The 17789-nt window shown below is 40.9% G+C and overlaps 1 protein-coding gene across 1 annotated transcript in view; it reads left to right on the top strand.

Moving 5' to 3' along the window:
* LMBRD1 (LMBR1 domain containing 1) overlaps nucleotides 1-17789 on the top strand; it is a gene marked incomplete in the record, with an annotated part of 250015 nt that overhangs the window by 53170 nt on the left and 179056 nt on the right. The window contains 2 exon segments of the mRNA XM_056565826.1: nucleotides 8888-8955; nucleotides 13043-13131. Of these exon segments, the coding sequence (XP_056421801.1) occupies nucleotides 8888-8955; nucleotides 13043-13131 (157 nt within the window).

Genomic DNA, 17789 nt, shown 5'->3' with positions numbered 1-17789 from the left:
ATTAAAAATAATAAATCCTACCTAACCTTCCTCTGCCCCCATGGTGCCATCAATATCTCCTTCCCGTCCTCCAGCCCCAGTCATTTTTTGGCTTTTGGTGCCTGACACTTAACACTGCAGTTCAGCTAATTGCTAGCCATAACGATGTCCTGTCTTGGTCAATGATAGGCTGAGCTGCTTAAGACTCTGCCTCCTTCCTGGTGCCTGGGCCCATTATATGGCACTGCAGATCATACTATCAATGGCCATGGCAGGACATTGCTGCAGCCAGTGTTTAACTGAGCTACAGTGTTCTATGTCGGAAAGGATCTGGTGGATGGGATAGCGATATTGGTGGCACCAGGGGAGCAGCGGAAGGTAAGTTGATGTTTATATTTCATTTAGTAGCCCGGGCATAGGGATTAAAAAATAAAAAATAAAAAAATAAATAAATGGAAGTTCTCGTTTTAAACTCTATTCCCTTTTTTTTTTTTATATACATTTTTGCACTATAATATGAATATTTAGCCGTATACTAGTCTGTTGCATATCTCATCCAAATCGATGGTGGTTTAAAGGATGTTTTATATTCTAAATGTGTACACTGCAAGAAGCGACACCTGTAGCACTCACCTCGGACACCAGTTGATGCAACCAAAAACTTCTTTATTTGCAGTGCAGATAAAACAGCATAGCAGGGAGGTGGATAGATGACACAAGAACGGGTGGGTTCTGCCGGTGGGCGACAGTCTGTATCATGCACCTTGTGCTTCATCAGGCCCCTTCCGGCAGGGGAACATCAGACAGGTAAATACAGAAAGACAAGGGGCTGGATCACATAGAGCACATCCAGCAGAAGTGCACATATTAACTCTGTGTATGCCAAACCCTAGTGATATGTCTAAAAACCAATCTGATGGTGGTGACACCAGATATAAAAATAAAAACATTCTATACATTTTGGAAGCATAACACACGGGTGACAGAACCAAATCATAACTCATTCATTTCATTATACTCATTCAGAGGTCCTGTTGCAGTAAAGGGGTTATCCAGGAAAAAAAACTTTATTTTATATATCAACTGACACCAGAAAGTTAAACAGATTTGTAAATTACTTCTATTAAAAAAAAATCTTCACTTCAGCAGCTCATAAGTACTGAAAGGATGGAGTTGTTCTTTTCTGTCTAAGTGCTCTCTGATGACACCTTTCTCGGGAACTGTCTAGAGTAGAAGCAAATCCCCATAGCAAACCTCTTCTACTCTGTGCAGTTCCCGAGACAAGCAGAGATGTCAGAGCACTGTTGCCAGACAGAAAAGAACAACTCAACTTCAATAGCTGAAAATTATTGGAAGGATTAAGATTTTTTTTTTTTTTATAGTAATAATTTACAAATCTGTTTAAAGGGGTACTCCGCCCCTAGACATCTTATCCCCTATCCAAAGGATAGGGGATAAGATGTCTGATCGCCGTGGTCTCGCTGCTGGGGACCCCTGGGATGCCTGCTGCGGCACCCCGCTATCATTACAGCACAGAGTGAGTTCGCTCTGTGCGTAATGACGGGCAATACGGGGGACGGAGCAGCGTGATGTCATGGCTCCGCCCCTCTTGACATCACGGCCCGTCCCCTTAATGCAAGTCTATGGGAGGGGGCGTAACCCCCTCCCATAGACTTGTATTGAAAGGGGCGGACCGTGACGTCACGAGGGGCGGATCAGTGACGTAACGATGCTCCGGCCCCTGTATTGCCCGTCATTACGTGCAGAGCGAACTCACTCTGTGCTGTAATGAGAGCGCAGTGCCGCAGCGGGGATCCCAGGGCTCCCCAGCAGCGGGACCGCGGCGATCAGACATCTTAAGATGTCTAGGGGCGGAGTACCCCTTTAACTTTCTGGAGCCAGTTGATATATAAAATTATTTTTTTCCTGGACCCCTTTAAATGGGCACTGTCACCAACTTTATTTTTTGATATGTTGTAGTACTTATGTACTACAACATCTCTCTAATATATTGTCCTTATTTATTTATTTATTTTTATCAGGGTGAAATTTACGTTTTAAAACCGGCCACTAGGGGTCACCCTCCTAGTGGCCGGCTGCAGCCTGGCGTGATGTCATGCCTGAAAAAGGACTGATTTTGGCCTGGCAATCAGTCCTTTTTCATTTAGGCTGCTCTCGCTCCCTGCCTGTCAATCAGACAGGCGGGAGCGAGCGCATTGGCTCCCCGGCCACATGTAGTCGCCGCCGCTGTCCCTGCACGCCCGCTGCCGGACTCTGCAGGTATCAGAACGGAGTATGCGGGGCGGGGGGTTTGTGATGGAGGGAACGGGATATGCGGGCGGGCGTTTGAGATGGAGGGAACGGGCTAGCGCCGTAGCACCGCATGGCACTAACTTATAGTTTATTTACACAGGGTGCCTCCAGCTGTTTCACTACTACAACTCCCAGCATGCCCTGACAGCCAATAGATGTCAGGGCAAGCTGGGAGTTGTAGTGGTGAAACAGCTGGAGGCACCCTGTGTAGATAAACTAAGGGCGGAAGTGTTGTCCCCAGCAGGCATCAGTGACGTGGTGCCTGCTGGGAAAGTCTGCCTGGTAGCGAGCACACTACCAGGCAGACAAAAAGATATTTTTAATATAATAAAAAGGAAAATTAAAAGCAGGGAGGGGGTTAGGGATAGATTGGCAATAGGCAGGGACAGAAAAAAAAAATATATAGGCTGGTGGGAGCTACCCTTTAAGGCGAAGGATCCATCTGGCTTCTTTTGCGAGTAAAATTTGGTGTTTAGTCTTTTCCCCGTGTGCTCTCGCCACTCGTTCTAGTGCGGCAAATTTAACTGTTTCTGGGTTTCCATCATGCATCTTTGACATGTGATCTCTAAATCGAGTGGACCCTTTGCCTGTTCTCAATGAGTGGAAATGTTCCCTGACTCAGGGAAAATCCACATACTAGGGCATGTACAACATGATCTGTGGGGCAAGTTATACACTGCCTAACTTGAATATGATGCCCTCCTAATTTCACTACCTTAGCCTTCATATTATGTCTGCAAAAGGAACAAGAACCGCAGCTAAAGTTGCCTAATGGATGTGTCAGACAACCATTCCTTTTTCACACTATTCTTCCGCTTACATTGTTTAAAAAAATCATGAATTGTTTTATTCTTCCTATATGTAATGATATATCGGATTACCTTAAAAACTGAATCTGAGTCTAGCCCCTCGGATGATCCGGAGACATATAATGAAGGAGCGGGCGTTACTTATAGCAACCAACACCGTTTAGGGGTAAGACCCGGAGAGGAGGATGGCGGAGGAGGAAAGCCAGCGCAACTGAAGGCACCCATCAAGAGAAAGACATGGGGATAGAGAACCTGGTGATTTTCCACCAGGTTCCACAGAAGTTACCTTAAGGGATGCCTGTATATCTTCCTTGAGTAAAGGACTGAATTTTGGACTAAATGAACAGTTCAACTCTGTGGCATTTGAGGAGGACTTGTACAAATCAGTCAGGAAGATTAATCTGACTTTTTTTTTTTTTTTTCCACTGCACAGCATGCGAAACCCAATAAAAATGTTTTCAACACTAAAGTAATTGAGAGAGGGTGAAGTCCCCTGCACTATTGGTCTTTTGGGTTTTAGTATTAGGAAGGATTTCTCAGGTCAGGATTTACAAGCAGTCAGAGATCTAATTGAGTTGACTTATATTCCCCAGTTAGAGAGAGGTAGCCCACCAGAGGAAAATTCCATTTTTTCTCTAGAGGGAACCCATCCAAGTTCAATCCCCCCATAGCCCCAGGTAGTCCTATAGATCTCTTTTTATAAATCTGTCTGTCAAGAAGTGAGAGCCCTGATACATCCTACTGTACGGAGCAATTTGTCAGTAAGGGAGGCCTTGGAATTGTTATCAAAAAGACAAGATCTTCTAAGGCAGATAAAGGAGGGGGTGTAGTGGTTTGGAGGAAGGAAAATAATGAAAAGGAGTCATTGAAGCAACTCAATAACAGTATGGTATATTAGAAACTCATCTGTGACCCGACTAGAAAGACAATAGAAAATCTTTGTACGCATCTAAGAAAATTTGATTTGCAGAGGCAGGAATTATTACATCTCATACTGCAGAGAAGTTGTTACCAGAGACCCAGACTAAGCCCAAGTGGTATATATTACCAAAGGATCATAAAGGACTGGTGCCTCCCCCGGGTAGACCGATAGTGGCAGGAATAGGTTCTGCTACTGAGTATCTATCTAGCTACATTGATTGGATGATAGCCCCTCTATTGAAAATCATCCCCATGTATGTGAGAGATACTGGGGATGTCATAATTACGCTGGATGAATTTGAATGGCAACCGGGTTTTGCATTGACATCTGTGGATGTCGAGAGCCTGCATACTCGCATCCTGCAGGATGCGGGTATACAGGCTCTGCTGAAATTTATAAAATTTATAGTGGACTCAACTCTCTTTATCCTCACCAATAACAATTTTCAGTTTAATGCCCAATGGTTCAATCAAATCTCTGGTACGGTGATGGGCACGCCAGTTTCCTGTTCTTTTGCCAATATTTTTCTGGCCATCTTTGAAAAAAATGACATAGTCACATCACTGAATCCATTCAGCCACCATATTAAATTGCTCTTGTGTTTTGTGGACGATCTTCTGATTGTCTGGGGCGGCACCCCGGAGGAATTCCAGGAATTTGTATTTAAATGACATAAATGATGTAAATATGAAGTTCACTGCAGTGTATGGAGGCACATCCCTGGAATTCCTCAACATTAAAATTGACGTAGTTGAAGAAGAGAGAGTCACTTCGGGTTTTCGGAAAGAGATTTCTAAAAACGCTCTCCTTCACCACCACCCCCTCAGGTCTGGGACATCATCCCCTATGGCCAAATGGTCTGGTTAAAAAGAATCAATAAATGCCAGAAGGGGTTTGAAGATCAGGTCCAGGAACTTCAAACTAGGTTGAGAAAGCTTGGGTACCCACTTTCCGTTTGTCAGCAAGCTAAATCTAGAATAGGTAGTGTCTCCAGGGAGGCCCTTTTGTTAGAACAGAAACAAAAAAACACACAAGAACAGGCTTTTTTCTCATCCAGAAATACTAACCTGAATAACATACTGAGGAAAGCCACTTGCAAACACTGGCATATCTTGCAAACTGACACAGACCTCAGCTCACTAACAGAACAATTACCCATCATTACATATAGGAAGAATAAAATAATTCATGATTTTATGAAACCACGTCAGAGGAAGAATAGTGAGAAAAAGGAATGGTTGTCTGACACACGTCCATTAGGCGAAATTAGGAGGGCATCATATTCAAGGTAGACAGTGTATAACTTGCCGCATAGATCATGTTGTATATGCCCTAGTATGTGGATGTGGTTATTATTACATAGGGAAAAACATCCGTCCCTTATTCCACAGACTCAATGAGAATAGGCAAAGGGTCCACTCAATTTATAGATCGCATGTCAAAGATACATGATGGAAACCGAGAAATGGTAAAATTTGCCGCGCTAGAACGCGTGGCGAGCGCACACGGGGGAAAGACTAAACACCAAATTTTACTCTCAAAAGAAGCCAGATGGATCCTTATCCTTAATGCAACAGGACCTCTAGGCCTGAATGATTTATAATGAAATAAATGCGTTAATATGATTTGGTTCTGTCTCCATTGTGTTATGCTTCCAAAATATATAGAATGTTTTAATTTTTATACCTGCTGTCACCACCATCAGATTGATTTTTAGACATATCACTATGGTTTGGCATACACAGAGTTAATATGTGCACTTCTGCTGGGTGTGCTCTGTGATCCCACCCCTTGTCTTTCTGTATTTACCTGTCTGATGTTCACCTGCCGGAAGGGGCCTGACGAAGCGCAAGGTGCGCGATACAGACTGTCTTTCACCAGCAGGACCCACCCGTTCTTGTGTCATCTATCCACCTCCCTGCTATGCTGTTTTATCTGCACCGCAAATAAAGAAGTTTTTGGTTGCATCAACTGGTGTCCGAGGTGAGTGCTCCAGGTGTCGCTTCTTGCAGTGTACATGTTCTATACTATTTCTTCTATGTGAGCACCGCAGACACACACTAAGGACAGCTTCAGTTGCTCGGATTTTATTCCAGATAGAAGTGTCCTAGACTATTATAATTGAGGCTGTGCCCGGCTATGCATTTCTGGATGGAATATATATTCTAAATGTGACTAGTCTGTTGATCTCTTTATAAAATTTCTATTACCAGGTCATTGATTTGATTTATAGACTGAATTGAACTGGATGTTAAATAGCAAACATTCAGATTCTGTGTTTGATCAAGGTTCGCGAAATTGTTCTATAGAGCCCCATTTTTCACTCTAACCTTTTTAGTAAAAAAAAACAAACAAAAACAAAACACTTTTACAATAGATCAGATAAAAATACATGTAAATATGAAGGTATAAGTACAGTAGATTTATATATTTAGCCATGATGGCTTGGCTTCCTAATATAGAAGCAGGTTATTAAAAATCTGGCAGTACATCTCCCATTCATCCGTTGTTATATTTAGGGTCCTTTTATAGCCATTGCCTGTGTTAATAATCTCACATAAAAGTTGAATGGATATTGCAGTCGTTTCTCAGATGATCAATAGCCTTCTGAGAATGATCTTCTTTGATAATTTATTAAAGTCATAACATGTACACCTTTCAAAATGTAAAACACGCTTGAATTAATAGAGAGGATTGTTAAGGTTAAAGAAACATTTTGAGCAGAATAATCGGAGAATCTACTGAGAAATATTATGCATTAAGAGAATTGAAAGAGCTAGGGATAAACTTTAAAACGTTCCTGAATATAAAATAAGGGCAAGGTTGAAAGTATCAGTAGTTTCTTCGGAGGATCAGAAAATGGTATGACTGGTTCAAAGTTCTAGTCATTTAACTTGGCTTAGGTGTAGAAGATAAACTATTTATTATCACAAATGTTAAATGTTGTATTTAACCTGCTTTTAGATTAATATATTTATTTTTACTCTTTGGTTGACTATTTGAACTTTACATGAAATAGTTTGATGGATCTGAAACCTTATTGCAAAAAAGGTGTGAATTTAAGGCTCTGGACGTCTGATTAAGGGGCTGATCTAAATATTGAAACCTTTTTAAGTTCCTGCCCATCTAAGGCCCCTTTCACACTATAAAGTTGCTCCGTTAAAAGACCCGTTTAAAAACGGATGTTAAACAGCCGTTACAAAATCCAATAGTCTATGGGATTTTTTTGATTATCCGTTATCACCCGTTATAGCCCGTCATGAATAACATACGTTATTTGTGACTGAAGAAAAAACGGCACATGCACAAATTTTTCTTCCGTCGCAAGAAACGGGTAAATTAACGTCCGTTATTTTTAACATTGAAGTCTATGGCAAACGGATGAGCCTTTATGTCATCTGTTTGCACCTGGTTTATAATATCCATTATTACTTCGGAGCATGCTCAGAAGAGGTGACATCAGCAGACTCCTGTAGTGCTGAGGGACTACTACTACACCCATCATGGAACAGACTTGTTTCCATGATGGGAGTAGTAATTCCCCGGCTGTGGGAGTCTGCCAGTGGCTGGGGAGGCTACATTAGTGTTTGTACTACAACCCCCATCATGGAACAGACTCTGTTCCATGATGGGGGTTGTAGTACAGGGGCTGAGGGATTAAATTGCGATTAGAAGTCATTAAACAGGGGAGTGGGCGGCATGCTCCACAACCCTGCAATGTACGATGTATTTTATCTTCATTTTTTCATTTTTAAATTCCCCGCCGGAAGCCCTGAATGGCCGGTACTGATTTGCCATTCAGGGGTCCCAGCTGGGTTTTCAAATGGAAGCGCTGGGAGGGGGGGTGGTAGCGGTATATGCCTAGTCCCTGCAGCGTTTTTATATATCTTGCCTCACTGCTGCGCTATTTGTCTTGCCCCCGCAGCGCAATTTATATAGGTATTGCCCCCCCCTGCAGCGCATATATATTCCCCCCCCCCCCGCCCCCTCAGTGCATATATATTGTCCTCCGCAGCGTGTATGTCTTTCATAGCGCTGCAGCGGCATATGTACATAGAAGCACTGTGGGGGCCAGATAACGCTATATGTCTGGCCACTATAGCATATATAATCATATGGAGAATGGGCTATATAACATGAGGGAAATGGCTACATTACATGAGGAGAATGGCTAAAGGAGGATAATGGGCTATAAAACATGAGGGAAATGGGCTATATGAGGGACAATGGCCATATGAAATGAGGGGAATAGATATGTAGAATTCATATAGCCATTCTTCTTTCATATATCCCATTCCCCTCCTATAGACCTTCTTCTCCTATAGCCATTTCCCTCCTGTTATATAGCCATCTCCTCCTATAGCCATGAAATGGGCAAACATTTTATTTAAATCCTCCTCTATTTCATGTCATGGACCGTGACTGGCCTGTGCACACATTGACCGGCAGCGTTCTGTTGCTCCCTCCCATGCGGCTGCCATGACAACACCATAGAGCGCTGGGAGGAAGTAACTTTAAATCACTTCCTCCCAGCGCTAGACACTGCTGGGAGGAGCAACGTTCCGCAAACGCCGGCAATCAGCTGATGCCGGAGCCGCAGTACATCCAAAATCAGCTGAGACACGTGAATCCGGGGCGAGCTGCCACCGCAACCATCACGAGAGCCGTCGGACCAGCCGGAGCCGGTGAACCTGGGACCACTGTAAAAATCGCATAATTTTCCCAAGGCCAATATCGACATATCGCAATCTGCTATTATCGCGATTGCCTAATATAAAATATATATTTATATTATCTCTTTTTAGGAAGATCTTTATGATGGAGTTATCCTCAGACTAATGGTTGTATTTTCTTCTCTATACAGCAAATAAAGACTGCTCTTAAATACACGTTTGGGTTCATGTTGGTTTGTTCCTGTCTTCTTGTTGTTGGGTGAGTAAATTTATTTCATTTTTTTCCTTCACTTCATATATCAGCACATCAACTTTGTCTCCAGCTTAACAATGTATTTTTTTTATTGGTAAAAACAAGGGCTTATCTAATAGCGTTCTTAAGTGCTTGCCATGTTCAGTAGGTTCTGCACAACTTTCACTAAGCCTTATGTTCGGCTGTAACTGATGTGAGACGGGGGGGGTGGGGGGTAAGGAGCAGGAGTAGTCTGCACCAGAGTACTCCTTTAAGTGAAAATCCTGGAACAAAAATGTTGCTGATGTAAAAATCAGCTCTAAAGCTGAATTTCCTAGTGAAATTTTTGAATCCTCATCCACATAGCTCATACTTTAATCCACTACATATTTTTTATGCACAAATCTTTGAGGGTGTACGAAGGGTCACATCGTCAGTATATGGGAAAGGCTCAAAAGCTGTGACATATTATACAGACACATACTATATGTCAAGCCACACTATCCCATTTTCCCATAAGTGTGCATCCAGCTGTTGCAAAACTACAACTCCCAGCATGCCCGGACAGCCAGCAAGCTCCCCCAATCCCCTTGAAGAAACTAGCCAGAATGTCCCCTGAAACCTTTCCTTTCTTAGTTAGCAGTTCTCCTGCAGCCCCTGAACAGAGTGCTTTAGCTCTGTACGGTTTACCAACTACACTCTATATGCCTTAGAGTGCATGCACACTACGTTTCTTAAGATACAGGACCGTATACGGCTGGGGAGAGGAGGGCGGGCCAACCGCACGCTGCCATATGCGGTCCTGTATCTAATGTATTTCAATGAGCGACCGGAGTGAAACGCTGCCTCCGGTTGGCTCCATTTTCCCCCATATACGGTTTCCCGACCGGACCTAAAAACGCTGTTGACTACCTTTTTAGGTCCTGTCGGGAAACCGTATACGGGCCAAAACGGAGCCAACCGGAGGCAGCGATTCACTCTGTAATGTATTTCAATGCGGTCCCTCATTGAAATACATTACATACGGGACCGCATATGGCACAGTGCGGTTGCCCCGCCCCCGACTCTCCGCCCCCCTCTCCCGAGCCGTATGCGGTCCCGTATCTTAAGAAACGTAGTGTGCATGCACCCTTACTCGTGTTTAGAAAGCACAACAGTACCACTACCAGCAAGCAAACTAGAGCCACCCAGAGGCTGTCATAGAAGAATGTGCTCCTTAGATCTGAGGGTGCTACATGACCCCCAATGTCATACATTCCAGATACCTTTTTAGTGGGATAAACCATCAGTAGTAGGGGTAGGAACTTCCTGCAACCAAATTATGTAAACCATGATTATGCTGATGCCAATTATGTTAGGGAATTGCATATACACACCTTCTCATATTGCTGTTTTTCTAAATGTTAGTATTCATGTATGTTTGTGTGTGTATATGTATGTGTGTATATATGTATGTGTATAAAACATGTAGTAGCTGAAACACTTTTTTTTCTATATTTACATTTTTTTTCCTCATCCTTTTTATGCAATTGTTTAATCTTGAAATTGCAGACACACAAGGGTTCTGTTTAGAATTACTGAAGCATAATTTCTTTTGATCCCCTCTTTCTTTGAGTATTCATGAAGTCAACCTTCAATTATATTTAATTGCATGTGCTTGGAGATCTGGTTAACTAGACAGGCAAGCGCACACACATGACCTATCCCTATATGCAAAGGTGAGAGGCTTTTCTATTACATGAAGGTTAATTCCTTTTTTAATTTATATCAGAATTGGCTTAACAGAGCTATTAATCAACAGTTTCAGAAAATCACACTATTAAATTGAGACGCTACCTGCCAACTCTTAAATAGTTTTTGACATAAACCTTCAAATTAGTTAAGCACTTCACTGTAGAGCAAAAATCCAGATTTCCTCTACTCCTGGAAGCATTTTATCAGGTAATTACACATATCACACAAAGCGGCTCTGTGAGTGGCGTACCATGTAGTATAACCATACACAGATGCATAGCGACAAGAGAAACAGAATTGCCATTCCTTGTCTTTGTCAGGGTGGGCTTCCATTGAAGAGAATTCAAACAGGGCAGCACTTGGGTCCAAGGTTTGAAATGGAGCCATACAATTGTATTAGGATCCCACGGGTCCTGCGGGACCCAGTAAAAACTTGCAGGCAGTAATAAGGTTGTTGCAGGTAGAAGTGGCTGGTCACAAACTGTACAGCGAGTCCCACAAAATCTTGCATTGTCCTGCAAACCTAAAATGCCAAGGAGGCTGATGAAATGATACAACTGGGTGATTAAATGGCACAAGTGGTAATGGCATGGGGGATTCTATCTCTACAAGCTTTGACAAAATGTTTGCTGGAGTGCGCAGGATTGGAAGGCACACTTTGCAGGAGGTGGTAGTGGTCAATAATCCAGCGGGAAAGGCATAAGAAACAATCCCGTGCAGGTATCTAGTGTTGGAGCCATGAAAGCAGTGTGACCTTAGTCTTGGTCAGACTTAATGCCCATATGTGCAGTTTCCTACTTTTAATTTACAGAGGTGATGTTTCTTTTCACTTCCTTGACGCACTCAGCAAAATGCTAGAAACTTCCTTTCACTTGGGCATTGGTCAGCCAAGGCACAACTGGACTACAAAAGAACCACAGGGACAACCAAAAGCCAGTTGGGCTACCTCTTAACATTAACATTGTATGCTGCTCTGGGGCCTTTCACACAGTTGTGCAGCATAACACTTAAGTGACAATTTAGCCCTAGCTTTAAAAAGAGAACAGGTCATATTGCAAATGCAGTCAGATCTGTAGGAAGCAATTTATAGAGCAGGAAAAGCTGAACAGATTGACATATTTTTGATGAACTAGGTCTTCTGGGCAAATATGGTTTCATGTTCCTCCCTGTGCAGTAGAGCCATAAGATAGAATACAGTCCTTCCCTGTCATTGTCAGATCTAAAGGTCCCCACTGAAGTCTGATTCTTTCTCGCGGGTGTTTCGCTCAAGCATACACTGCCTAAGAAAAACATGACTTTAGAGGGGACTGGAAGACAAAGGATGCATTGGGGGAGGTGAGTATGCTATATTTTTGCTTGACTGCACAAGAAGGCATTTGCAGCTATAATAGATTTGTCTCTGAAACCTTTTTAGGTATAATTTTTTTTTAAATTACTCCTCTAAATGTTTGCACTTTCTGAACTTCAGGAGTCCAGTGGGTGGTCCTACTGAATGATTGTAAATTTACGTAACATAGTTGTCAATCACTGATTTGGACCTCCCACTGGACTAACAAGATTAGAGATTTAGATCAACATATAGTAAAACATTATGCTCACTTCATTTTTTCTGTATCATTGTGCTGTCAAAGCTTTTAAGAAGCTTCAGTTCAGAAATATTTTACAATTATCAGGTTTCTGCATTGGCAACAATTTGCTATTGGAATAATATTTATAAAGTAACTGGTTTTGTTGGGCTACAAGCTGTGCTAGGGATCTGGGCAGGCCTCGTGTACATAGATTGACACCAATGATACCAGTAGATGAAAAGTGGCTTTGATGGTTACAGCAAGTAACAGCCATAACTTTATTTGTATTATTCTAGACCGAATGAGGAGGAAAACATTAGATATTTCAATAACATTTTTTTTTTTCAGTGTTCTCTGCAATTTTCCCTTACAATCATGACAAGTGAAAGAACAGTGGTTCTATTTTGATACAATAACAAAGGGCAATATGTCCCAAAGAAACAAACACAGACCATGACATTGTTTCTTAAGCAGTTTGTTTTGTTCGGAAGATGTGCTATATTCATAAATGTATACTCACTCAAAGGACTAATACACATGTATATAAAAATATACAAAATCGCTCTCATGTTTTCAACCATGTATCATCTTTGAGAGGCTATTTGTTTATAAACAAGTTTGTGTTTTGAAAGGAATGTTTTAATGTGGTAAAAGAATATAAATGTGACCTTCCAAATGATACTTAGTATTCATGTTTATTGTGAGTAGCATGTCATTGACTGTTGTATATATTTCTTCCATTATTACTTTTGTTTACAAAATAGTGAGAAATTTCCTGTCCTATATAATTGATTGATTTTGATTTGTTTCAGTGCATTTGCACCACTGGATATTCCATCAGGCAAAAACATCTCTGAGTTTGATAAAATCAAGATTCTCTTTCAAGAACTTGGTAGCGGTTGTAAGTTTTTTTGTTTGTTTTTTGTTATTATTTATCTACTTTAGAAGCTTGTTGTTTGGTAAATCTGTTCCTGTACTTTTTAATCTAACTGTCATTGGCTGGAGATGGGAAGTTCACAATGGAGATGCAACTTTGTAAACTACCTTAGCTTGCTTATGTAACCACACCATCCACAGTCTTGCTGAGACCTTAGTTTAGTATTTTATATAGTATTTTAGTATTATATATCAATGCAGTCCGTTAATATATAAAATTATTTACTACATGAGGTTGCAGTGTAGCCCTAGCGTTTTTTTTTTTTTTTTTTTATATATATTTTTAAATACCTGAGTGAAAAGATCAGACTTCTATCTGTTTTCTAGTGATTAGCTGGGGAATATGATTTAATCTTTTTTTTTTATAAAAACAGTCTCTATACTTCATTTTGTTTGCTTTGTATACAGTGCATGTTTCATATTATATAGAGTTATATCCTGCCACACCCTCATGTACATAAATCTCTAAATGATCATATCTGCATGCATTATTGTCATTGACTTTCATTGCAGAAACTGCATTTATTTAGAAATGCTTTTAGCTACACTGTTACATCTTTGTGTAAACCAGCCATACGGGAGTGTCAAAGATTAAAAAAAAAATTGTTTATTTGTTCTCTAAACCAATGCTTACTAAGAAATGCCATCTTTTGGAAGTAATTTTCTCTTTAAGTCAGTGGCTGACTCATTTAGGAAGCCTTAGGCCATGACTGGAGTTTAACAAGCCAAGCTAGGATCTCCCCAAAAGGCAAAGTTGCTCATTTGTAGAGAGCTGTTACTGGTTTCCTGCCCCTCCTCCTCCTCCTTTAATGAGTAATGTTTCGTCTTGAGGGGAGCACCATAGTAGGTAAATTCTGATATGCAAAGCAGCCTGGACACTGACTTGAAGAGACAGTTACCTCCAAAAAGTGTCAGCAGAGTTCCACATTGCATATACTTCTACCGAGAGAACAGTTAAGATGTCTTATTTTATTGGTGGGATATTTCTGGAGGATGCTGAGAACTAAAATTCATCTGAATCAATCAGTGGTCTGTAGGCAAGCAACCAATACTGTCCGTATGTATTCTGTGCATAGGCATTGGTCTGTGGATTTTTATGTTTTGCTGGTCCAAAAAATTGAATGTTCATAAAGATTGTCAGTACTTACTAATAAAATTCCTGTATGTTAAGTAGCAATTCAGATTATAACACTATATTAGGAATTGATAGCTCTCCTTTACAGAAGAATCTAAAACTAACCTAATCACATTCAAGGAATCAAAGATAAGAGATAATTTTATTATCTTTATGTATGGGGAAAAAAAAAAGTCCCTGGAAAGGTATAAATGGTCCATCATCTGGCCTTCACTGGAAACTAGGCCATGATGTACAATGATAAATAACACAGCTAGAGTAATCCCAGAAGCCATGTTGCCAGAAGTGTTGAAAAATTACTACAATACACAAATTTATAAATCCATTTATATAGATGTCAGATACATGCATTTGTTTCCTGGTTTCCTAAAAGTTCCTGCAGACTGACTAGCTTCGTAATTCTATGTTCCTTTGCCATTGTCTTGTTAATGCACAGCAGAGTTGGTAATACAACTGAAGTGTTTGTGGAACAATAACCAAAAGCAATAAACTGCCGCATGTTATCATAAATCATTTCCTGTAACAATGTAGTCAGGAAGAGTTTATTCTTCCTCCAGCCATCATCACTGTCCTATTTCACTAATCTGCACAGGGATGTGCTTTTGTAAAGTGATCCAGTTTTGAAGCACCTGCAAATATTAGAAAATTCCTGGTATAGTATGTCACATTACTTCATTAAATGTGGAGATGGGTGATTTGCTGTTAAATGGGTACTCCCGTGGAATTTTTTTTATTTTTTTATATTTTTTAAATTATTTATTTATTTTTGGTCAACTGGTGCCAGAAAGTTAAACAGATTTGTAAATTACTTCTATTAAACATATCTTAATGCTTCCAGTACTTTTTAGGGGCTGTATACTACAGAGAAAATGTTTTTTTCTTTTTGAATTTCTCTTATGTCACGACCACGGTGCTCTCTGCCGACATCTGCTGTCAATTTTAGGAACGGAACAGAGCAAGAGAAAATCCCCATAGCAAACATATTCTGCTCTGGACAGCAGAGGTCAGCAGAGAGCACTGTGGTTCTGACATAAGAGAAATCCAAAAAGAAAAACATTTCCTCTGTAGTATACAGTAGAGATCGACCAATATCGATTTAAAATTATTTTTTTTTTTTTTAGGGCCGATACAGATACTCTGTGGAGGCTAGGGCCGATAGCCGATAACTTATACCGATATTCCGGTATAAGTTATCGGCTGTTTATACCCCCCCCCCCCTGTTCACGGGGCCCACGCCACATTATCGGATTATTGGCAAGGTAATTGCCGATACCGATAACGTCCAAAATCGTGAATACCGGCCGATAATCAGTCGATCCCTAGTATACAGCCCCTAAAAAGTACTGGAGGGATTAAGATTTTTTAATAGAAGTAATATACAAATCTGTTTAACTTTCTGACACCACCAAAAATTTCCACGGGAATATCCCTTTAAGTATGTAACCCAGTGTTTCCCAAATAGAGTGCCTTCCACTGCTGAAAAACTGCAATTCCCAACATGCTTGGACAGACTTTGGTTGTCTGGACATGCTGGGAATTGTAGTTTTGCAACAGCTGGGGGAAACCAATTTAGGAAACACTGATATCACTTGGTAATTCTAGGTTATTTTATTTATTTATTTATATAGCGCCTACAGATTCCGCAGCGCTTAGCTTAGGTTAACGTATTTAAGAATGACGTAAAATGGTCTTAAAAGGCTACTCCGCCCCTAGACATCTTATCCAAAGGATAGGGGATAAGATGTCTAGGGGCGGAGTACCCCTTTTAAATACAGAGCAAACAGTGTACCTTGTCCCAGCCATGTGATGTGTAAATAAATGATGCATGAGAATCCATCACACAAGTCTTAAAGGGGTACTCCGCCCCTAGACATCTTATCCCCTATCCAAAGGATAGAGGATAAGATATCAGATCGCCGTGGTCCCACTGCTGGGGAGCCCCGGAATCCCCGATGCGGCACGCGCTATCATTGCAGCACAGAGCGAGTTCGCTCTGTGCGTAATGACGGGTGATACAGGGGACGGAGCATCGTTACGTCATGGCTCCACCCCTCGTAACATCACGGCCCGTTCCCTTAATGCAAGTCTATGGGAGGGGGCGTGAAGACCGCCACGCCCCCTCCCATAGACTTGTATTGAAAGGGGTGGACCGTGACATCACGAGGGGCGGAGCCGTGATGTAACGATGCTCTGGCCCTTGTATTGCCCGTCATTATGTGCAGAGCGAACTCGCTCTGTGCTGTAATGATAGCCGGGGCTCCCCAGCAGCGGGACCGCGGCAATCTGACATCTTCTCCCCTATCCTTTGGATAGGGGATAAGATGTCTAGGGGCGGAGTACCCCTTTAAGCAGTTCAGAAAAGGTAGCCACTGCAAAGGATGACTTTTGCTCTGGCGAGCCCCGCACAATGTCTTTTTGTTGGTATGCAATGTATCTAACAAGTAGACTTCGTTCAGTTGAAAAAGACTGAGTTACTATACCAGACACAGCCCAGGGATGAATATGGCTTTGTTACTGGAACTGGAATTACACTTGGGATAGGGTCACACGTGCTGTGTTTTGCTGCTGCATATTTTCCTACCCATTGAAGTCAATGGCTAGGAAAAGACGCAGCAGCAAATACCTAAAGCATAGCTCTCACCAATGAAAATGTAAAAACTCAAGGATATTACTCACACTGTAATTAGAATCATTTTCTGTCGGGGGTTAATAACTCATTCATGAATTATTAATTATGGTCACCAAAAATATGAAAAACATTATGACCGTTATGAATTGTCAAAAATATACAAACAATGCAATTCACCATATCTGGGCCCGACTATTTCCCCAGATATGAGTTCTATAGTAGTGGTAAAGTAACTTTTGCAATCTAATATAATAACAGTTATTATAAAAATAAGTACATTTTTGTTACAGTTGATTAACATTAAGGAGAGTAATACAAACAGACCATGATATCAATAAAAAATATAAAGAAAATAGCAATGACCTATTGTCAGATTTAAACTAGACTAGTATGAGGGCTTGTTTTTTGTGTGACCAGTTGTCCGTTGTAATGCCATCACCCACTTTACCATAAAATGCGTGGCGCAACCCAAAAAAAAACTATTTGTGTGGGGAAATTAAAAAGAAAACCGCAATTTTGCAAATTTTGGAAGGTTTTGTTTTCACGCCGTATAAGTTATGGTAAAATTGACATGTGTTTTTTATTCTCTGGGTCAATACGATGAAAATGATACCCATGATTATACACTTTTCTATTACTGTTGCGCTGAAAAAAAAATCGCAAACTTTTTAACCAAATTAGTACGTTTAAAAATTCCCCTATTTTGAAGACCTATAACTTTTTCATTTTTCCGTAAATGGTGGTATGAGGGCTAATTTTTTGCGCCGTGATCTGTACTTTTTATTAATACCATAATTTACCAAATGTTATTAAAAAAGCAGCTATTTTGGACTTTTTTTTTTTTTTTTTACGTTCACGC

Source organism: Hyla sarda, chromosome 3, assembly GCF_029499605.1.
Source record: "Hyla sarda isolate aHylSar1 chromosome 3, aHylSar1.hap1, whole genome shotgun sequence".
Classification (NCBI taxonomy): Eukaryota; Metazoa; Chordata; class Amphibia; order Anura; family Hylidae; genus Hyla; species Hyla sarda.
The sequence above is the reverse complement of the archived record's forward strand: the minus strand, read 5'-3'. Positions and strand labels throughout refer to the sequence as shown.